The following is a 23,176-nucleotide window of genomic DNA, read 5'->3' as shown; positions in this document are numbered from 1 at the left end:
GGATTATCGTTGCTTCACAAGGGACACCGCATTAACAGACCGCTTAACCTCGTGTGCCCATTGGAAATAAGACAGGCAGTAGCGAGTGACACAGGAGTGCCAACTGCACAAAGCCAACCGCCTGAACGTGCCAGAATCAGAAGACAAGCAGCTGAAACAGCCAAAGAGAAGATTCGTCAAGTCATTGCGAACGAGGCAGATGATTGAACTTTGCTACTTAACGGGAACAAGAACGGTTTAAAAATTAAACTCCACTCAAATTTTAGGGGAGCGTGACCGGGACGTGACTGGAAATGTCGTGACACTCATTTAATCCGGATTTGACTCTTTTAGTATCGTATTAGTGTTATCCTTTTTTGATTGACATTTGAAATCGGAGTAGCTGAAAAAGAGAGTAGTGCAAAATCACCTTTCGTTGAGATTGGTCAGAGAGCAAATGTACGAGCGGATGGTGTTTTAAATAAAAGAAGGATTTATGATTTAAGCGAACTATTTTGTGCGCCACAAGTTCAGTACAGGAAAAGATGATTATGCCTCAAATGGCCTCGTAAAGACTCAGCTCTGGGCAAGTTTTCATATTCGAGCAGAATATTACTCCGAGAAAAGTTTTACGCAAACTTATAAGAGTTTGTGTGGACACGTTTAGTTGGTGCCTCTCTAAGTCGGGGGGGGGGGGGAGGTAGTGAACAAAATTTATGAGGGGAGGTAACTGATGAATCCATCATTATGGCATCGAACAAAAGGAACAAGAGGGGTTGAATATCGATTACTGTATAATGTTGCCCATGTCCAAAAATCGGATCCGCGATCGATTTAGGACCGACTAGAGGTGTTTTATTAACGCACTAGCTTAAATAAATAAGGCTGGGTAGGTGTCATCATGTGGTGGTGTCCTTTATATGTGGTAAAGTATATAGAGAGTGGCATAGCAGTTGATATAGCATAGCAATAACGCCAAAATGTTTTACCTATTCGCGATATGGTATTTCCACGACAGATTTTCTTGAATGAGCTCCCTTAGATATATCTGACTTTTTTGTGTGTTCTAAGGAGATCTAGCCGGTCCGGGTATATGGTGAAATATTCTTTGAAATCAATTTGGTCATCTAACGTTTCTCTGACTTAAGGTCGCGCGATAAATGACAGATATCTTTATACGGCAATCTTTAATTTTGAATACATGAGTCTCTGAAAATGAATTCTGCTGTATTTGCTCTCTATTTCTGATTCCATTAGGACCGAGAAAAAAAAAACGTTGGATAGAAAGTGTGTATACTACTTCCCCAAGCAGACGTAAAACAAAAGTGTTGTAAAGTATGCGTTATAGGAAAAAAAATCATTTTTCACTCTTTCCAATTAGACACCTGGTTGATTAGTACGTAGATCCGCTCTGAAGGTTGATTGGCAACCTTGATGCATTGCGCGCCGCGAACACAATTGCCGAATTTCGTGTTACACGAAATTTCTGATAGTAGTAAAAGGCTTTCGTTACCGTCTTATTTAATAGCAATACTGTTCATATTTTTCATTTGCTTATTGTAAATACGTTCCCTGTTTATCCTTTCATATTTTTCTTATAGTGTTTTGTACATGGGTTTGCCGTTGTCGAACGGATAGCCAAAACGGCTCATGTTATCCGTTCGAACGGCTCGTGACTATCCATTCGAAAACTTCATCCGTTCGAACCGTGTGCTGTGCGATACTGGTCCAAAACAATTTCACCCGTGCCGTTCGCGACGAACCTATCAAAAAATGGTAATAATTCTTTCAAGCGCTGGTCAACATTACCTCATGAATTGTTACGGTGCATTCACTTATCGTTACGCGTTTTTTTCAAGACTTTTAATACTCAAAAAGTTTCCCGAACAAGTCATGTTTTGACCTTTTCGTATGCCTGAATATCAAATGCTTTCTGTTGTCGGGATGGCTTCTTTTTGTGTATTAAAAAACACACAAAAACACATGTTTTAAACCTGAATACACGGAACACTTAATTAAGCTTTGTCACATTACCTAGGCATCTCCACTCCTAAGCCGTACAGCGTATACGTTTTTCAGGTGACCTGAAATGTCAATGGACTCATCCACTTCCATGAAAAATAAAATTGATTTAATGACTTTATAGGCGAACTGTGCAACCATTTGATAACAAAAAACAACGAGGACGAGACCACAGATGACTATTTTGTCTGTTTGCGAAAAAGCTTGGCAAAAGTGTTGACCAGTCATAGTGCGCCATTCACACGAGCACGATTTCAAAAACGAAACAAACGACCGCGTTGCATCATGGTTGGCAATGGGCGATTAAACGTCATTACATAATTATTACATATTTGTGGCTTTAGGTGGGTTTGACAAATTTTCAATAGGAAAGAATTAGAATAATAATTATGCAGGTCTTGCAGGCTGCCTGCTGAGGTGGATAATATCCTCTTTCATCAACATAATTCTTCACATCTTACTCTGCGTTATTCAATAACTGTTTAGTAGAACTCTAGAATACATTATTCGTCTATAGGGCTCATTAGTTAAAATTAAATCGAGATGAGTGTGCTGGAAGTTCACATTGCCGACTGCAATTCAAAGTCTTCTAAAAAAAAGTAGTGTTTAAAGTTCCTCTGAGATAACATTTCATGAATAAGTTATGAAGGCTTTGTCCTTTGGTGATAAATTAGCCTTTTTAGGTCAACATGTATTTCACTTTCATGTTCACGATGATAACAAAAAAAGCTTCCCGAAATAATCCGTGGAAATAGGAAATCTTGGTGAGGAGCATTAGGCTTCTTCTTGAAGTTAATCGTAAATTGTAAATATATTTTAAATACGATATTATTTTTAATTTGTTTGAAAAAAAAACTTAATTAGGCGTCTAAAGGAACCGCAAGTGCGAATGTATGACCCTCATGAAGATAAAGCTCTTGGCGGATGAATAGATAAAGTCCAGAAATTGGTAGACGAAAGAAGATGATTATGCAAATGGCCCGGCGTAAAGACTCAGCTCTGGCGGGACAGTATTCATCATATGCGTGCTGATACTGGGAGAAAACTTATAGAACTTTGTGTGGTCACCGCACGTCTAGTTGGTGCCTCTCTAAGGGACAGCAATACTCTTCCCGGAAGGGGGGAGGGGCGAGGAAGGAGATACCCAACAAAGATAGTTGATACCGGGCTAGGAACCTTGTATGCGGAGGCTACGACCCGAGGTCGCTCCCCTTACCCCTTTATACACCACTTTTGTCAGAAATGGCACCCCTTTCACATACCTAGTTTAGAACTTTGCCAGATAGTTTTTAATTGCTGTAAATACACTTTCTTAAAAATATGAATAACATACAAAACCAAAACGATTTCTCGACTTTTTCACAGGCATGTGAAAGACATTAAATGAATCTCATAGCCCTTTAATTGGGCCTTTTTACATACTGCAACTAGTAAAATCCCTCCCCTTTCATATACATGAAGCCTAATCCATTATAGGGTCCGGAGTACCCCCGGGTAGTCGAGTGCCTCTCTGAAGGGCACCACTGTGGAACATCTGTCATGATTGAGCTTGCTGCGAAAGAGAGAATTCATAACTCGAGGAACTCCTAAAATTAAAGAAACAGATGTTAATGCTTATTCTAAAATTTTCTAAAGTTTCAGAACCCGCAAATCAAGCTCTGTATGATGTCCCTGGCACTTTTCACAATTTGTCTTATATCCCAGATGCATGGAAGTGAGGCTGCTGGTGGGCAATGCAAAACTTCAGAGAGATCAGTACCTGGTAAAGCTCTCAAGGGTCACACCTTCAGAGAGTTTGCAGCGAGGGCCATTGTTGAGTGCCAGAACACTTGTGAAAGAGACCCCAGGTGTGCGAGTTACAATTTTTACATTCCTGGCAAAGTGTGTGAGCTTAACAGCCATACCAAGGAGGAGAAACCTGATCATTTTGTGACGGATGAACTGCGATTCTACATGAAACGTGAAGGTATGAACTACGTACAACTTTCTACACCAAACACACTCTCACTTGGATCCCTCGATTCTCCTTATTAGTATGTCCAGCTGGCGGGGCTAAACTTGAGTGCAATACACCGGGCCGAGTTTTCACGAAGTTTTGCGAGATACGTAGTTCCAAAACGAAACCAGTTAGATTACTCAAGAGCCGATGTACATGCTGTCAGTAGTATATCGAAAGAAAGTCGTCCTTGTATTCTGCGGATCGATGGCGTACTTGATTAATAAATAACTCACATTTTCCTTATGCTGTCTGATTTATATCATTAGATGAAGATGAGTGCTTGAAGACGCCACCAGTTTGTGACGTCAACGCAAACTGCAAGAACACGCTTGGCTCCTACCTTTGTTCTTGTAAAGAGGGTTTTACGGGTGACGGTAATACCTGTCAAGGTAAATGATTGATCATAAAAACATCGATTGAACGAAAACGTTAGTGACAAGTATAACCTTTTTATTGCCATTATTTGAAATGGTTTGCTGAGTTCGCAGGAACGCAGTGCATGGTATCACCTTGTTGTTCCCTGTTGTTTTATCGTTAACAATTTGACCATAATTGAGGCTACTGCGACTTCGAACTCGAATGCTGCGTAAAGGATTCGTTGATTATTTGTGCGTTTTCATATTAAGGATCGCTTCGATAAAACTTAAAGGAAGAAATCGAAATCGGGGTCGAACTCGAACGGGGCGGACTCAAAAGGGGGGAAACCGGTAGATTTCTTTACGTTCATCCAGAGATTAATAAAGGAGGTATACAGAGGAAACACATTTCCTTTTTTTGGGTAGGTAGTGAAAGACATAACGAACAAACCATCAGTTTTTCCATAAAATGGTGTGTCTTCTGGCTTAGCCACCTTCCTTATTGTCGCACCCAATCAAAGAAAACTGTAATTTATCATCAAAATGATTTTCTACGAAAGATTTCAACAGACGATTGAAGTAATCGTTCAGTAGAAAAGTCTTTCTAAAAAGGTCAATGTATTCTATTTACTATTTTGCAGACATCAACGAGTGTGAGACAGGAAAGCATCACTGCGACTCCAATGCTTTCTGTAACAACACTAAAGGCTCTTACATTTGTACTTGCAAACCAGGATATAACGGAAACGGCGTTAACTGCACAGGTAAGATAAGGGAACGAAAACCGTCAAATGATAGCAATGACCTGACATTAAACCGGTTCTATTCAACAAATGTTTTCGAGTTTCATTAAGGTTTATGTTACATCTTTAGGGGTTCTTTAAAATAGTTAAAATATGAAAGAATCTGATAGGCCGCTTGTGAACAGGCTCACTTGTCCGAGTTTGGGGTGTATTAATGCGGTGGTACCGTCAGCTGGAGCCGTCGAAACCGGCAATAAGAAATAGAGCGATTGTCCAATTCCATACTTAACGTCACAAAAAATATTTGCATATTCGACAACCATCATTTGCTGGATTAGAGGGTTTTGTCGCCGCTTTTTTCCCTTTTTTCCTTGACTATATTTTGCTATCTGCCGCAAAAATCTCCTCGTGCATCTTTCTGTCATTTTTGTTCACATGTTTCTTTGTTCCTATTGGATAGTACTTGAAACCTCTTAAGGGGCGAAATCAAAAACGAAACTTAGTTCGTCTGCAGGCTCGCTTTTCCTACTCCCATTCTTCTTGCCAGCTAGCGCTGGTGGCTCCACCGCCAAAACAACCCCAAACTCCTTTGAGTGAGCCTTTTCGCAGACTAGTTTAGCGTTTATCTCGCGATAGTCGTTACTAAGTTATTCATTCACGACATTTCAAAGTGCGGACTTCTGGTCTTCATTAGGCAACTGTGTCCAGTACTAGTGTCGCAAAGTTTCCGCAGAGAACTGGAAACTAGCTAGAGGGCCTGCCTTGAAAGGGGGCTTGGCTACTCAGTAAAAATAAACGGGGACTTGAAAAGACGCGGTTGAAGCAAACATTGACTTAGTTTCGTTTAATTTCTTGTAGTGTTAACAAAATTTTATTTCAAAAGTTTATAAGTATTCGCATCCTTGGCGACATGTGGTAGCAGAACGAGGATACCGAGGTTATCGAGGTTGTAAACGTGGAACATGAGCGGATGTCACGTTCGTCAGCGTTTAGGTCTGACGAAGAAGCGACTGAAGGATCGAATTAAACAAACTCAAACCTTCCTCCAACACGATGTTACTCTGGATGAAAGTGAGAACAAAGCCAATCAATTGCTCCTCAAGTTGGAAGGAAACCACAAATCTTATAAAGATTTACTGGAACAGCTATAAGGAATCATTGAGGAAGTGAATGATAGAACTGAAGAAGGATGTAAAAGCACTACGTTCCCCACCATGCTGTCATCACCCCCGATCGAAAAACAAAAAGATCTTTGTGGGCTTTTACAACGATTAAGGATTTACAAAGTAGCACTGACGGCAGATATTGAAAAAGCCTTTCTGCAAGTAGGTCTCCAACCTGCAGATCGAGATGTCACTACGTTCCTGTGGCTTAAAGATCCCACTAAGCCACTGTCCAAGGACAATCTGCAAATATATCACTTTACGAGGGTCCCATTTGGAGTTATCTCAAGTCTTTTTCTGCTTGGTGCCACCATTCTCCATTACTTAGAACAAGTTGGAACTCCTACTGCAGAGAAGATTATGAAACACATGTATGTGGACAATCTTTTGACTGGAGTCAATTAAAGTAAAGAAGTAAGAGCTAGAGTTTTATTCAGAATCAAAAGAAGTATTTCAAGAATCATCCATGAACCTGAGAGAATGGGGGTCGAACTCGAGAGAATTTCTGAAGTCAATTCCTGAGCAGGATAGAGAAAAGGAAACCATAACGAAAGTACTTGGAATACTCTGGAACACTATTAAAGATCACCTGATAGTCAAAGGTTCAAAACCAACAGAATGTTCCTCGAAAAGAGAAGTGCTTAAATCCATCGCTACAGTTTTTGACCCACCGGGATTCTTTACTCCTGCAACTCTTCAAGGAAAACTCTTCCTTCAAGACCTATGGGCCTCAAAGAAAGAATGGGATGAGAAACTGGATGAAGAGGTGCTTCATAAATGGATGAATTTACAGAAAGAAATGGAATGTATCTCCATGGTAACTATTCCTCGATTCATCGGAAACTCCAACTGTCAGTTGCTGTGCTTTTGTGATGCCTCAACCAAGGCTTATGCCTCTGTGAGCTCTGATGCTGGTGTTGTTTTGCTCTTCTCCAAAGCAAGAGTAGCTCCCATACAGAAATTAGGAACACCTAGACTGGAGCTTCTAGCAGTGCTTATCGGTGTTCGTGGCTTGGATTGAAATGGCTTCAGGACAATGAGAAAACATGGCCAACTTGGGATATCCCAATGATTACTAAAGAATTTTGGAGAAGATTGAAAGTGAAACAAAGGGCCCGAAAACCTTCTATGAAACCTCCAACTTGGTTAGAGAAAACATCAATGAAGGGAAGGCTGAATGCAAAGATAAGTCAGCATCCTTTGTCAGCCTCTTCAGAATGGATGAAAAGAAATATTCTTACCTTCTTCGGCTTCTTCGAATTACAGCGTGGCTATTAAGATTTGTTCAGAAAGCTAGAAAACAGAAAACCCAAACTGGAGAGCTAAAAGCTATCGAAATCAAGGAAGCAAAAACTCTATGGATCAAGTTCATCCAGAAGACTTACTTCCCCAAAGCATTTAACAGCACAAATGGAACTGTGAGCAAGAAGGATTAAAAAATCAACTAGGCATTCAACTTCATGAAGATGGACTACTTCGAATTCATTGCCATGGAAGAATGATTCATGCTGAACTACCTCCTGATGCAGTATATCCAATACTTCTTCCCAAAAGGAGCCACTTCACTTCACTACTCATTAAGGAATACCACCAGAAGCTGCTTCATTCCGGTGTTTTTCATACTTTAGCTCAACTCAGAAATGAATATTGGATTCTCAGGGAAGAGCTGAAGGAAAGAAAGCAATTCATGACTGTGATATCTGTAAGAGATTTTAAGGTGGACCCTTCAAACTTCCATCAATGTTTCCATAGCCCAGGAAGAAAGTAGCACAATCTGCTCCATTTACCTATACTGGTTTAGATTATTTTGGCCCTATTCATATTCAAGCTGAAAGTTCAAAAGAAAAGGTTTGGGTATGTCTCTTTACCTGCGTCACTGTCAGAGCCATCCATTTGGAACTGGTAAGGGATATGACTGCTGAGCAGTTCCTGCTTGCACTCTGACGATTTATAGCAAGAAGAGGAAAACCTACACAGTTTATACTAGATAATGCCCCACAATTTAAGCTCGCGAAAACTGCCATTGATAAAGCCTGGAAGGAAACAATTTCACACCACGAGGTGCAAAGTTACACTGCCAACTAGATAATTGAATGGAACTTTATAGTGGAGCTGGCCCATTGGATGGGTGGTTTTTATGAGAGACTAGTTGGCACTGTTAAGGGAGCTCTCAAGAAATCAATTGGCAAAATCTGCCTGACCGAGAAGAAGCTTGAAACCTTTCTAGCAGAGGCTGTTATTAGTTCTCGTCCACTTGTTTACGTCTGTGAGGACTTCGGTTTTGGATTTTCTCTTACTCCAGCGGACTTCTTATGTCTCAATCCCAAGTCAGGGATTCCGGTAATCGAGATCCATGGCCCTCATGATCCAGACTATGGAAAGAAGAGCTCAACTGATAAATTAGTAGAGATTTGGGGTAAAGGTCAGCAGCACCTGAATTCACTTTGGAAAATCTGGAAAGATGATTACTTACTTAACCTCCGAGAAAGACGCCAAACACATGTAAAGGGTCCTCGAATTCAAGCAGCAGAAGAGCCTAAGGCAGGCAGTATAGTGCTTTTAAAGGAAGATTTGCAACGTGTGGTATGGAAAATGGCAAAAATTGGTGAGCTGATGTCAAGCAATGACGGAAAGATCCGGGCAGCCAAAGTTCTTCTTCCAACCAAGAAAGTGCCCAACAGATCCCTAAATCTGCTCTACCCATTAGAATGTGATAGTGGTCGAGAAATTAAAATGACGCAGGATGGAGAACAGTTAAAGAAAACTGAGGAAATTACCTCGAACACTTTCCGTCCCACTCGAGCAACAGCAATTAGAGCAAGAGAACAGATGCAAAAACTCCTTTCTTCCGAAATAGGAACTTTTTCCTGGCTTGGGAGTGTCGCGGAGTTTCCGCAGAGAACTGGAAACTAGCTACAGTGCTTGGCTTGAAAGGAGGCTTAATTTTGGCTACTCAGTAAAAAGGAACGGGGACTTGAAAAAACTAAGGCAGCTCGAAAGAGCGCTCCTGCTACTGGTGGCGTGAAAAAACCGCACCGTTACAGGCCAGGAACAGTGGCCCTCAGAGAGATCCGTCGTTATCAGAAGTCCACCGAGTTGCTGATTCGCAAGTTACCGTTTCAGCGTCTTGTTCGAGAAATCGCTCAGGATTTCAAGACCGACTTGCGCTTTCAAAGCTCAGCCGTGCTGGCTCTTCAAGAGGCTAGCGAAGCCTACCTGGTCGGTCTTTTCGAGGACACCAACCTTTGCGCCATTCACGCTAAACGTGTCACCATCATGCCTAAAGATATCCAGTTGGCTCGTAGGATCCGGGGCGAACGTGCATAACAGCTCAGCTCGGTTCTGACAATCTCACATTACAAACGGCTCCTTTAGGAGCCACCACCTGACAATAAAAGTTAATGGCCAATAAACTACTTCTTACCTTGTCTCTACCTATTTCTTTATTAGTTACTAGTGAAATGAGACAGACATAATTCTCATACTCTACGTCGTTACAGGTTTTTCGCGATAATACACACAACACAAGCGCTGCACAGGACACAGTAGAGTACTAGTACCTCTAAGCTTACCAAAAAGTTAGTGATTGCGCCCAACATCTACTTATTCGTTCAGTTAATCTCTCTGCCTGTCTTCCTAAGTTGACGTTTACAATCCATCTCATTTTCAAAGAACTTAGCAAACGTCTTAGAGGTAACAGATCTATCGCGATCAGTAGTAACTGATCCCTCTGCGGTCCGCTATAACAACTTAAGAAAAGAGTTGCGCAAGTAACCAACATTAGCTATCGCTGTGGAGACTATAACGAGACATGTCTGCCAAAAGCACCCAGAAGAAAGCTTCCAAACAGCCGGCCGAACACCCTAAGTATGCAGAAATGATCATACAAGCCCTTCACGCCCTGAAAGATCGTAATGGTTCCTCAAGTCAGGCTGTCGACAAGTACGTTAAGAACCATTTCAAAGTGGGAGACAAAGCAAGTCATTTTATTAAAATGGCTCTTAAGAGAGACGTGGAGAGTGGTCAATTTATCAACACCAAAGGGTCCGGAGCTTCAGGTTCTTTCAAGGTCAACAAAGAAGTACAGAAAGCAAAGGCAGCCAAAGACCCGGCGAAGAAGACCAAAACCGCCGATCCAGCCAACAAACCAAAAATAAAGATGGTCGCCGTGAAAGAAAAGACCGCCCGCAAACCAGCCGAGAAAACCAAGAAATCGCCGGGTAAGAAAGTTTCCAGCAGCAAGAAGAAGACACCTCTCGTGCCAAAGAAGACTGCTACAAAGAAGCCGTTGCCTAAGAAAGCGAAAGAAAGCAAAGCCTCGGTTAAAAAAACAGCCAACAAGAAATTCAGTGGCAAGTAAAACTCGCCCGCTTATTCAACTACCGGCTCCTTTAGGAGCCACCAAATAAAGTAAAGTCATCACCAATATCACCTCTACTATGTTGACCTTAGGTCACCGTCACCTATAGCACAGTATTTATTTCTCCTTTGCCGAAACTGATTTCGTTTTTGTTGAGCAGAAGGTTACTTGAACCGCGGCTTAGAGACGCCTTAAAAGAGTAAACAAAAGCCACTCCATAAGATCAGATCAGATCAGATCAGATAAGATAAATACTTTTTACTCGAAGTGGTCAGTACATGCACCTTAGTCAAGAAACTGGTTATCAGGTACCCGGGTAATGAAAACTACCCTAAACATCAATAGGGACTTTAAGATACAAGAACGCGGACGTCATCAAAGACGCCGTAGCCGCGTGGGGCCTGTGTCGAGGACGCCGTGTTTGTGGCGGGAAAAATAAGTTAAGATGGCGGGATTCAGCGACGCGGCCACTTATTGATAGAAAAGAAAAGTAGCGAATTTGTTTTTCTCTCCGAAGTAACAGATACTAATTATATTAGTGTTTTTAGTGCAAATGGCGACTTTTAAAGAAACCCGAGAAGTTTTGCTTGCTAGCTATGCCTGTGGTATCATTACGGATGAGGAATTTTCTTTACTTTTCGAAGAAAACAGTTCAAGCAACTTAGATTTCCCTTACGACAACTACCCGCCGTTCAATCTGGAGAGCCAAAGTGAAGCTGAGTGTAGGGCGAACTTCAGGGTTGAAAAGCACCACATTCCTCTGGTAGAAGATGTTCTTCAAATTCCACAATTCTTCGTATGCGACCAGGGAACGGTTTGCGAAGGAACAGAAGGGCTTTGTATGCTTTTAAAGCGATATGCCTTTCCTTGTCGATACTCCGACATGATACCTATTTTTGGACGACCGGTTCCAGAACTTTGTATGATAAGCAACACCGTAACAGACTGGATTTATGCGCATCATAGCCACAGAATCACGCAGTGGAACCAAACCATTTTAAATCCACTGAAGCTGGAAAAGTATGCGGAAGTTGTTTTCAACAAAGGTGCGCCACTAAGCAATTGCTTTGGTTTCGTAGATGGAACCGTGCGCCCAATTACTCGACCTGGGGAAAACCAGCGACTACTCTACAACGGTCACAAACGCGTACATGGATTAAAGTTTCAGTCCTTGGTCCTACCAAATGGGTTAATTGCACACTTGTATGGTCCAGTAGGTAAGCCACACTGCTAACAAACTAAAAATAATATTTTAGCTTGCAAGCCTCCACTTCAGTTACCCTACAAACAAACCTACTACAGGAAGATCTAAAATTGCTTTCATTACTTACTCTTCCTTAAGTCTCCTCCCAATTACTATGCTTATTATAAGAAGAAGGGTTAAAACAATTGTGAGAAAGCAAATTCGAATTTCACGGGCTTTTCCATTGACCACCCTCACCCTCACCCCCCACCGGCCCATTTTCTCTTACCACTCTCTGTCAGTAAAGAAGTAAACTGCATGGATAGCATATCAACACTGCTTTCTTTTTATTAACTTAAGTTTCTTATCTTGTCTAAACAGAAGGTAGGAGGCATGACGCAGCAATGTTGGCAGAGTCTGGCCTTTACAACAGTCTCCGGGCGCATGCTGTCTCAACAACTGGCCAACCGATGTGTATATACGGGGATCCAGCATATCCCCTTCGAATGCATCTCCAGGGACCTTTCCGGCAGCGAGTACTGACTCCCCAACAGCAAGCTTACAACAGTTCCATGAGTGCAGTTCGCTGTTCCGTTGAATGGCTTTTTTCTGATATTTTAAATTATTTCAAATTTCTTGATTTCAAACGGAATTTAAAGATAGGGCTAAGCCAAGTAGGCAAAATGTACATTGTCTGTGCAATCCTTCAAAATGTTTTGACATGCTTGTACGGTAATTCAACATCCCAGTTTTTTGACCTAGATCCACCTTCTCTAGAGCATTACTTTTCCTAATCATGCTGTTTTGTAACCACCCAACATAAGACCTAAAAACTGTTCTACGTTTATATGGGAAGATACCAAGAAAAGTAAATCAATGTCAAATAAAATTAAACACAACGAATGACTTGGCTTTATTATGGCTGTCAGCATCAATTTAAATCCAGTCATGAAAAATGTAAATTTTTAACCTTCTAAACACGTCGAAATCAAGTCCAAACTCCAGTCAATAAACATCTAACACGGTTACAGTTCTGATTGTCTTTCGCCGGATTGAAGTCCAGGCAACTTAGTTCAAGTTTATATAACAACAAAGTAAACCGAGACCTGAAGCACCTCGAGGAATTTAAAAAAAAACCGAGTTTGTTTATTTCGGAACTAGTGTTTCAATAATCTTCATCATTGCTGTGGTTTGCAGCTGCTGCTGCTGCATTAGTAAGGATTGCATGTCATGCATTTGTTTATGCTGTTCCTGTTGTTGTTTTAACATTTGGTTGAACATATAAGTTTGCTGATTTTGGGCTATAGCCATCTTCTCTTGCTCCTGTTTTCTCAAATCCAATTCTTGCTTCTTAATATCCATGTCTTGCTCCGCCTTTAGTTTAAGAAACTCTACCGTTTCACTACCACTTCTTCTGCTTTTTTTGGCTTTGCTCTGCCCCTCCTCGGACTTTCTCTTCTGTGTTTTCCCTAATGTCTCCATAGCAGTTCTGCGCATCTCTTCTGCTTTCAGCCTGTCTCCTTCCACCTTGTCCCTCTTTTCGCCGTCTTCCAGGTCGTGCTGCTCATCGGCAGACTCTTCCATGGCAATAATTTGTTCTATAGCTTCATCTAATTCAGTTTTCGTAGGGCTTATACCACTTTCCTTCAATTCCTTGGCCTCTTTTCTTTTAAATCTTTGCACCAAAACCCCGATATGGTCTCGAACTGAGCGTTTATCCACAAAAAAAACAGGATCTTTAATGCTGTTTAGGGTATCCGCCACTCTTTGCCACAAGGCACTTCGCTGAACGGATTTCTTCTTTGCACTGAATGGGTTTACAAAGATTATTTCTCGGCAAAAAACCACATCATGTTCCTCCGTCCAGTTCATAATCCTGCCGACAAAAATAAGCGACATATACATTTTTTTAATATACGTGCACAGCTACAAGAAAATTAAAGCAAACCTTGAATGTTGTACTATATGCGGAAATCACTTCTAGAAAATAATTTGAATCTATCGTTTACAGCCGCAAAGTCTTGGACGTCGGCTGGCCAAGCCAAGTGTGTGTAAAGTTATAAACCCGCTACTCTCAGTGTAGGAACTGCTTAATAAAGCAAACATTTTCCTGTCAGAGGCACTTATTTGGCAAACATAGTCGTTTACATGTTACTGTTAATTTGTTTTGTTGTCTTTTCTTTAAAATCTCACACAACTTCTGCGGGAAATAGTGCGTGAATTAAATTCCCGCAAAATGAAGCGTAGTGCGAGTAACCAAGATCTGTGAATAAATTTAACCAGGATGGGAAAATCTTCGACAAGAAGGAAATAATCGGGAACAACATTGCTTTTATAAAACAAATCGTTTTGTTTCTTTAGCCGTAATTCACTGAACGAAGAATGCAAAAATCTACTCACTGCGGTTTGGAATTCGAGGCCATGGCAACTGATGTTTCTTTTGTTTACTTTTCGAGAGTCAACTGAGCCTGAAAGGAAACAACAAAAAAAAAACATGAGGAATATAGCCGGGATAATTAAGCTTTCGATATACAAACAAAAAGTGCCAATTCACTGTCTTAAATAAGTCAAAATAGGTTGAAATACTTACAGTTTGTCAACAACGTCAAAATGGTCTTCAGCGCGTTCGTCTTGAGCAAGGACGCGGCTTGTTTACGTCACCATCATGCGCAGTGGTAGTCATTTTGGGTATTTTTACTTCCGGTGCGCTTTCGTCACGTCCGCGTCGTTGTATCTTAAAGTCCCTAATATTGAATAGTAGCGGAGCTCCTCGCGCACGCGAAGCGCGCGCAGAGCGGAGCACCATGGGTAAGAAAATTTTGTAAACTATCCATCTGAGAAAATTTGGTTATGACGTAGCGTACGCCCGCCCGCCCGCCCGCCCACTCGTACACACGCTTCATGTAAGCCGATGTCAAATGTCACAATAGATCTTGCACAACTTGACTAGCCTCTTAGTTATGTAAGCTATCCGTATGAGTACGATTAGATTGACAGCTGTCAAAATTAGGCATCCGCTGACAATTATCACATGACTATCTCGCGGGCTCAGGTGAAAGACCAGTCGTTTTGCCCCTACATATAAGCTGATATAATATGTCACACTTACCGATTCAAGATGCTCACACTCGTAGTCTGTTAATTCGAATATTCGCCATTCTTAATTGACAGCTGTCAAACTAGAGTATACGCTGACCATCATCACCTGAGTGTATTGCGGGCTCATTTGTCTTTCTATTGAGGTCACTTAGTGTTTAAAGTTTTGCGCTGATATTTTATTTGATCACGGGCTCAATTCGAAGTCCCATAGCTTAGAAAATCGATCCATCTTAGAAAATTCGGCAATCACATGACCGTACACCGACCACCCGACCTTCCGTCCGTCCGCACCAGAGGTATACCAATGTTTAATCTCACACTTTCTAGCTAGTTTGGGAGCCTGCAACCTGATATTGTACATCCATGTTTTGATTAATTGACAGCTGTCAAAATAGTTTTTCTGCTGACCAGTATCGCCTGACCCTATCGCGGGCTCAGGTATCGACCCACTGAGTTCGAGTGTTTTTTTAACGTATCCGCTGACAGGTTGCTACTTTTCAATTATCGGAGGCTCAAGTTCAATTTTTTTTAAAAAGCATATGAAATAAGTCGAGTTCATGAGCCGCTTTTTTAAAATGTTGATTTCGAACTGACCTCGGACGCGAAAATTCAACCGGCTCTTACATTTACATGCGGGGAAGGCAATCACTTTTGACTTTTCTCACTGTCACGCGTTGATCACGCTCTACGTCCAATTTTTATGTTCTGATTGGTCAAAATTTGACAGGTGAGTTCATGCGGAAAATTTATGTAGCGTCTGGAAACTTGCTTACTGATAGCTGGAGCTTACGGAGTTTTGTGTTATCTTGTGATGTTTTAAACTGGCTTTTTCTAGTTGGTGTACAAAATGAAATACAGCTGCTATCAAGATTGCTCTGTAATTCAACTATTCCCTTGTGTTTTTCTTAATAGTTGAGAAACCAAAACATTAAAACTTGCTAAAATGGCGTTTATAGGGCAGGAAACAGTAAGAAAACAACAAAGACACAACTTTTTATGACGTATGTATACTTTAATAGCTGTTTTTGTACATTTTAACCGTTTTATCGATCTTAAGATAAATTTCCATACAAATCCTTATAATTTGGCTTCCAGTATGCTGTTGTGATTCTGGGCTCCCTGTGGTCCGGCTGGCCAAAAAGTGATTTTGGGAATTTTTTTATCGTTTTCATTAAAAGCCCATATTACCCTGCATATCACATAGGACCAGATTTTTCTAACTGAAAGTCCTGGCATTATAGAATTCTCTTCATGAAAACGTTTTATAATTCAATGCCGTAATTTGTTGTGCAAAGGAAGCGCGTGCTTTGATCGTCGTGGATATTGAATGAGGGCAAATTCTCTAGCAAAATTGTGAAAAACTGCAGAATTATAGGTTTAAATAGGGCAAAAAAGAACAAATTCTGTCCGAGGTCTGTATGATAAAAACAAGGGCCTCAGTAGTACTGTTTACCTGAGACGTGATGAGAAAAAGTATGTTTAAAAGGCTGGTTTACACACCACCAGATTCGTCGCCAAGATTTACTAGTAAACTAAACTTGTCGAACACAAAAAATCCGGCCTGATTTTTTATTTTGGCCTCTCTTTTAGACAGAGGAATGCAACGTGTAAATTGGCTGCCACCAAGGACTATGGTGGCGCGTGTGTTTCTTAAAATTATATTTCGGGGTTGTCCAATTATCCATAGTCTCTCAAACGGAGCAATGTTGGAGAGAGTGGTGAATGCCACATTATGATGCAACAGCTAATGCATATACAATACACGAATAGGTAGGTCTATTTGTTTTCCAGGCCTAATCTACTGTGATCGAACATGATTGCTATTTTTGGGTGTACAAATAAGACTATTTAATAACTCGATGTAAAAGCTGTTTCACTCTTGGACTGTCAAATTATTTTTCTCTAAAATCACTTAGCCTTTGTCTCAAACGTCAAATGAATGTGCCCTGATCTGTGGATTACAAGTTTATTGTTTGATTTAAATTATGAATTTATTAACGGGAGCTTCGCTTTTAGCCCTGGCTAAATCTATATATTAAGAATCCCTCCCGCTTAACTGATTTGAAGTATTAAAACCCTTACATCCCGGAAAATATATATTTGCAGCCTGGTAAACCGTTCTCTTGTTCTCAAGTGCAGTACCGAAATGACCTGTTCATGCCTGTAACACTTTTAAGTAACAATGTTTTACGAACTACGTCAGTTGATTCTCTGGCGTGGTGTAGTGGTCATCGCGCTGGGAAGGAGATCCTGCGGAAACTGTTGGGTTCGGTGCGTGTTGTCAACCAGCAATCGTTTATTTGTTTCTTTTTTTTCTTCTTTTCTCTTTGCTTACATACAAACAGTTACAACAACAGTTTATTCACTAACTAAAGACAAAAGCTTTACAGTATTGTATGCCCCGCAAAGAGCCATGAGGCTAATCTAGACGGGAAAAATAATTTCCCTGTATAAGTAACGACTGCGCTGCTGTAAAGTCACAAAAAAACAAAAAACTCGCGTGGACGCACCCAGGAAATAAAGCGCTGAATCGATTTCAGGTGTATGTTGTCTTGTTCATACGTGTATAAACCTTCGGCAATGATCGTAATGAAAACAAATTCTCTTATCACGTATTTGGTCAGAGCTTTTCATACATTTGTTGGCTCCTAAAAGAGCCGTTGGTTTAAGTGTTGATCAGGGATCACAGTGTATTCTAACCCCCAAAACCGTACAGAGTACGTCCTTGTCGTTTCAGAGCGTATACTACGTCCATGGCTGTAACGGTCTTACGCTTGGCGTGCTCGGTGTAGGTCACGGCATCGCGGATAACGTTCTCAAGGAAAACTTTCAGAACACCGCGTGTCTCCTCGTAGATCAGTCCAGAAATTCGCTTTACACCCCTACGGCGAGCGAGACGACGGATCGCTGGCTTGGTAATTCCTTGGATATTATCGCGTAGAATCTTACGATGACGCTTAGCACCACCTTTGCCCAAGCCTTTACCTCCTTTGCCGCGACCGGACATTCTCGGTTGTCTGAATTATCGTCAAGGTTTAAAAAGGGACAGGTCTCGCGCTATGTTAAATCACTGCAGAACAGAAATTACTTTTCAATCTATACCCTTCAATCTGACCTCTCGGGAAACATTATTTCTTGTATTTACATAGATTTGTTGTTAGTAAAAGGACAACAAAAGAATATTATAATTTTCTTTCGCCCCACGGTCTATTGTAAGGCATGCAAATCAAAGCAGGGTGTCTCCGAAGCCGAACCAATCAGAAATACATAAATTCTTAAATATCCAATCGGCTTGCGACAGCCTCCTGATAAATCGCGGCCATAAAAATTGCCAAGCTTTCACATAGAGCCTTTAATCTTCTGAACATCAGTTTCACAGTCATGGCCCGAACCAAGCAAACAGCGAGAAAGCCCACCGGAGGAAAAGCGCCTCGTATTCAGTTTAAGTATTCGCATCCTTGACGACAACTAGTGTAGGTGGGCTAGTAGTTCTCCCGTAGTTGCTAGAGAATAGCATTAAGAGTCTAATTTATGGTTGGTGGGTTTTCCACCAACCATGCAGTCCGCAGTGGTACTAATCTGCATTTGTGTAGTAGATATCTGATAGTGGTTACCCACGCTTCTGGAATCGCAATTCGGGAAGTGTGAAAATAAGAGGATATCGTATTTTTTTTTTTGTATGCGCCTAACAAGCCAGCGTTACCAGGAAAACTACGTATGGCCTACTCTGAAATGTCACCCGTCTCCACCCCCTAATCCGTGGGGGGCGCGTCTCTCTCCTCCGCGCCCTTCACTGGTTATGGTGTGGAGACGAATGACAATTCAGACAGCGTATGGACATTTACGTTAACCCGGGAATTAATAAATGAGGTATACAGAGAAAACACATTTTCCTTTTGTGGGCAGGTAAAGAAGGACATAACGAACAAACCCTTAGTTTTTCCAAAAACGATTGAAAAAATCATTCAGTAGAAATTATGTTCTTCGAAATTAATCAATGCATTCTATTTACTATTTTGCAGACGTAAACGAGTGTGAGACAGGAGAGCATCACTGCGACTCCAATGCTTTCTGTAACAACACTAAAGGCTCTTACAATTGTACATGCAAACCAGAATTTACCGGAAACGGTGTTAACTGCACAGGTAAAATAAGGAAACGAAAACCCGTCAGCTGAGAGCTCTGAATAACCTTATATGAAAGCATTTCTATTCAACAAATTTTTTTGAGTTCCATTAACTAAGATGTATGTTACATCTTTAGAGGTTCTATAAAATAGTTCCAACATGATAGTATGTGATAGGCCGCTTGTTTATCGTTGGCATACGAACAGGCTCACTTGGGCGAGTTTGGGGTTATATGATGAGGCGGCGGTGCAGCTGTCAGCGGAAGCTGGCGAATCCGGTGATAAGAATATGGCGATTAAACGTTAAAAAAATATTTGCATACTCGGCAACTATCATTGGCTGGATTCGCGGTTTTTGTCACGGTTTTTTTCCTTTTTTTACAAAGACTCTATTTTGCTATCTGCCGCAAAAATCTCCTCGTGCAACTTTCTGTCATTTTTGTTCACATTTTGCTTTGTCCCTATTGGGTAAGATCTTGACACCCCTTACGAGGTGAAATTAAGCAAAAAAAACTGGTCTGCAGGCTCGCTTTTCCCAATCCCTTACTTCCTGCCAGCTAGCGCTGGTGGCTCCATCGCCAAAACAGACTGGTTTATCGTTCATCTGGGGATAGTCCTTACTTAGTTATCATTAACGACGTTTTAAGCTGCGTGCTTCTAGTCTTCATATGTTAGGCGATTATGTCGAGTATGGGTGGACTAATAGTTACTCCGTAGTTGCTAGTGATCAGCATTACGAGCCTCATTTGTGGTTGGTGGGTTTACCAGCATCCATGCGGTCTGCAGTGGTACTAAAAAGCAGTACTGTTGTCGATGTCTGATCCTGGTTATCCACGCTACTGGAATCTCAGTTCAGGGCGTATAAAAATAAGGCGATATCGTAAATATTTTTTATGCGCCTAATAAAGCCTGCATTACCAAGAAACTGCGCATGGCCTAGTTTGAAATGTCACACGTCTCCATCCCGCTAATCCGTGGGGGACGCGTCTCTCTCCCCCGCGCCCTTCACCGCGGGTTATGGGGTGGAGACAAATGACATTTCAGACTACGTATGAACATTTACGTTCATCCAGGGATTAAAAAAGGATATATACAAAAGAAACATTTCCCTTTTGTGGGTAGGTAGGGAAGGACATAACGAACAAACCATCAGTCTTCCCATGAAATGGTGTGTCGTTTGGCTTAGCCACTGTCCTTATTGTAGCACGCAATCAAAGAAAACTGTAATCATGAAAATGATTTTCTGGGAAAGATTATAACAGACGATTGAAGGAATCATTCAGTAAAAATTATATTCTTCCAAATAACCAATGCATTCTATTTTACTATTTTGCAGACATCAACGAGTGTGAGATACAAACGCATAACTGCAGCTCCAATGCTGTCTGTAACAACACTAAAGGCTCTTACAATTGTGCATGCAAACCAGGATATACCGGAAACGGCGTTAACTGCACAGGTAAAATAAGGAAGCGAAAACCCTCAGCTGATAGCACTTAATAACCTGATAGGAAAGCATTTCTATTCAATAAATATTTTCGAGATCCATTAAGGTGTATGTTACATCTTTAGTTTCGTCTTTAATTTATTTCCCTTCTTTTTTTAAAATGGAACCTTTATTAAGTGGACACCTCTATTAAGCGGACGCGGGCACCTAAAAAGTACCCGAAATGGTCATTTCTATTGTTGCCAACAGACTGCGTATGGACATTTACGTTCATCCGGGGATTAATAAAGGAGGTACACATTGAGAAAACACATTTTCCTCTTTGGGTAAGTAGGGACGGACATAACGAACAAACCCTTAGTTTTTCCGCAGACGATTGAAAAAAACCTTTCAGTAATAATTTTGTTCTTCTAAATAGATCACTGCATTCTATTTACTATTTCGCAGACATCAACGAGTGTGAGACGGGAAAGCATCACTGTGACTCCAGTGCTTTCTGTAACAACACTAAAGGCTCTTACAATTGTACATGCAAACCAGAATTTACCGGAAACGGCGTTAACTGCACAGGTAGAATAAGGAAACGAAAACCCGTCAGCTGAGAGCTCTGAATAACCCGATATGAAAGCATTTCTATTCAACAAATTTTTTTGAGTTCTATTAACTTAGTTGTATATTACATCTTTAGAGGTTCTATAAAATAGTTCCAACATCATAGCACGTGATAGGCCGCTTGTTTATCGTTGGCATACGAACAGACTCACTTGGGCGAGTTTGGGGGGTTAAGGCGGCGGTGCAGCCGTGAGGGGAAGCTGGCGAATCCGCTGATAAGAAAAGGGCGATTAAACGTTAAAAAAATATTTGCATATTCGGATTCGCGGTTTTTGTGACGGTTTTTTTGCTTTTTTACAAAGACTATATCTTGCTATCTGCCGCAAAAATCTCCCCGTGCAACTTTCTGTCATTTTTGTTTACATTTTGCTTTGTCCCTATTGGATAAGACCTTGACACCTCTTGATGGGCGAAATTAAAAAAGACTCTTATCTCGTCTGCAGGCTCGCTTTTCCCCATCCCTTTCTTCCTGCCAGCAAGCGCTGGTGGCTCCACCGCTAAAACAACTCGAAACTCGCACAAGTGAACCTGCTCGCAGACTGGTTTATCGTTCATCTGGGGATAGTCCTTACTTAGTTATTCATTAACGACGATTCAAAGTGCGTGCTTCTAGTCTTCATAAGTTAGGCGATTATGTCGAGTATGGGTGGACCAATAGTTACTCCGTAGTTGCTAGTGATTAGCATTACAAGCCTAATTTGTGGTTGGTGGGTTTTCCAGCATCCATGCGGGCCGCGGTGGTACTAATAAGCAGCTCTGTTGTCGATGTCTGATCGTGGTTACCCACGCTACTGGAACCTAAATTCTGGAATCTCAGTTCAGGGAGTGTAAAAATAAAGCGATCTTGTTAATGTTTTGTATGGGCCTAATAAGCCTGCATTGCCAAAAAAACTGCGTATGCACTAGTCTGAAATGTCACACGTCTCCATCCCGCTAATCCGTGGGGGGCGTGTCTCTCTCCCCCGCGCCCTTCACCGCGGGTTATGGGGTGGAGACGAATAACATTTCAGACTGCGTGTGGACATTTACGAGCATTCGGGGATTAATAAAGGAGGTATATAGAGAAAACACATTTTCCTTTTTTGGCAGGTAGGGAAGGACATAACGAACAAACCCTTAGTTTTTCCACAGACTATTAAAAAAACATTTAGTAAAAATTATGTTCTTCTAAATAGATCAATGCATTCTATTTACTATTTTGCAGACATCAACGAGTGTGAGACAGGAAAGCATCACTGCGACGACTCCAATGCTTTCTGTAACAACACTAAAGGCTCTTACAATTGTACATGCAAACCAGGATTTATCGGAAACGGCGTTAACTGCACAGGTAAAATAACTGAGCGAAAGCCCTCAGCTGATAGCACTGAATAACCCGATAGGAAAGCATTTCTATGCAACAATTTTTTTTGAGTTCTATTAACTAAGCTGTATGTTACATCCTTAGAGGTTCTATAAAATAGTTCCAACATCATAGCACGTGATAGGCCGCTTTTTTATCGTTGGCATACGAACAGACTCACTTGGGCGAGTTTGGGGGCGGAAGCTGGCGAATCCAGTGATAAAAGAAAGGGCGATTAAACCTTAAAAAAAAATTTGCATATTCGGATTCGCGGTTTTTATGACGGCTTTTTTGCTTTTTTACAAATACTATATTTTGCTATCTGCCGCAAAAATCTCCTCGTGCAACTTTCTGTCATTTTTGTTCGAACCCCCCCCCCCCCCCTCGCCCCCCTTCCACAGGCCCTAAAAATCCGCATTTTGATACTCAATATCCAAGTTTAAGGAGTGTAGTCGGTTAAACCACCGGTAGCCCAAGCTCGAAATATGAGCATCGGCATTGTTGCGTAATATTCAAAATATAAGGATTTGTATGGGAAAAAAAAAAACTTATCGTTTCTGTAACCTACGAAATGATAGGATTTCAATAAAAAACAGCTTACCTTACTTAAAATGTGTGTTACGTCTCTCCTGTGTGGTCCACGGGCCGATTTATGGCCATTTTATGGGTTTTTATGTAAACGGTTTTCTCTCTATATAAAAGATTACCGGTAAACCTTTAGAGAGAAAAAAAAAAAGAAGCAAAA

General features: G+C 41.2%; 4 protein-coding genes across 4 annotated transcripts; 3 read left to right on the top strand and 1 right to left on the bottom strand.

The window, feature by feature from the left end:
* Nucleotides 1-6,728: 6,728 nt before the first annotated feature.
* On the top strand, nt 6,729-7,283 carry LOC140945237 (uncharacterized). Its single transcript, XM_073394288.1, has one exon. It carries the CDS (start codon nt 6,729-6,731, stop codon nt 7,281-7,283), a length of 555 nt encoding a protein of 184 aa, XP_073250389.1.
* A 1,103-nt stretch (nt 7,284-8,386) lies between these two features.
* LOC140945236 (uncharacterized) lies at nt 8,387-9,175 on the top strand. Its single transcript, XM_073394287.1, has one exon. It carries the CDS (start codon nt 8,387-8,389, stop codon nt 9,173-9,175), a length of 789 nt encoding a protein of 262 aa, XP_073250388.1.
* A 1,917-nt stretch (nt 9,176-11,092) lies between these two features.
* On the top strand, nt 11,093-12,642 carry LOC140946861 (uncharacterized). The gene is made up of 2 exons (XM_073395966.1): nt 11,093-11,839; nt 12,187-12,642. Exons 1-2 carry the CDS (start codon nt 11,176-11,178, stop codon nt 12,597-12,599), a joined length of 1,077 nt encoding a protein of 358 aa, XP_073252067.1. The 5' UTR covers nt 11,093-11,175; the 3' UTR covers nt 12,600-12,642.
* A 309-nt stretch (nt 12,643-12,951) lies between these two features.
* On the bottom strand, nt 12,952-14,228 carry LOC140946868 (uncharacterized). Its single transcript, XM_073395971.1, has 2 exons — nt 14,206-14,228; nt 12,952-13,681 (listed from the first exon to the last, which is right to left on the bottom strand). The coding sequence occupies exons 1-2, from the start codon at nt 14,226-14,228 to the stop codon at nt 12,952-12,954; spliced, it is 753 nt and encodes a 250-aa protein (XP_073252072.1).
* Nucleotides 14,229-23,176: the final 8,948 nt, after the last annotated feature.

Source organism: Porites lutea, chromosome 8 (genome assembly GCF_958299795.1).
Source record: "Porites lutea chromosome 8, jaPorLute2.1, whole genome shotgun sequence".
Classification (NCBI taxonomy): domain Eukaryota; kingdom Metazoa; phylum Cnidaria; class Anthozoa; order Scleractinia; family Poritidae; genus Porites; species Porites lutea.
Note: the sequence above shows the minus strand (reverse complement) of the source record. Positions and strands in the feature narration are given on the sequence as shown.

Excerpts from the sequence above, each read along its gene's own strand:
- LOC140945237 (XM_073394288.1), top strand. The coding sequence starts at position 6,729 with ATGAACCTGAGAGAATGGGGGTCGAACTCGAGAGAATTTCTGAAGTCA.
- LOC140946868 (XM_073395971.1), bottom strand. The coding sequence starts at position 14,228 with ATGGCCTCGAATTCCAAACCGCA. Across the intron at positions 13,682-14,205 it reads GCCTCGAATTCCAAACCGCA|GATTATGAACTGGACGGAGG; the intron begins GTGAGTAGATTT and ends TTTTGTCGGCAG.
- LOC140946861 (XM_073395966.1), top strand. The coding sequence starts at position 11,176 with ATGGCGACTTTTAAAGAAACCCGAGAAGTTTTGCTTGCTAGCTATGCC. Across the intron at positions 11,840-12,186 it reads ACACTTGTATGGTCCAGTAG|AAGGTAGGAGGCATGACGCA; the intron begins GTAAGCCACACT and ends TTGTCTAAACAG.
- LOC140945236 (XM_073394287.1), top strand. The coding sequence starts at position 8,387 with ATGGGTGGTTTTTATGAGAGACTAGTTGGCACTGTTAAGGGAGCTCTC.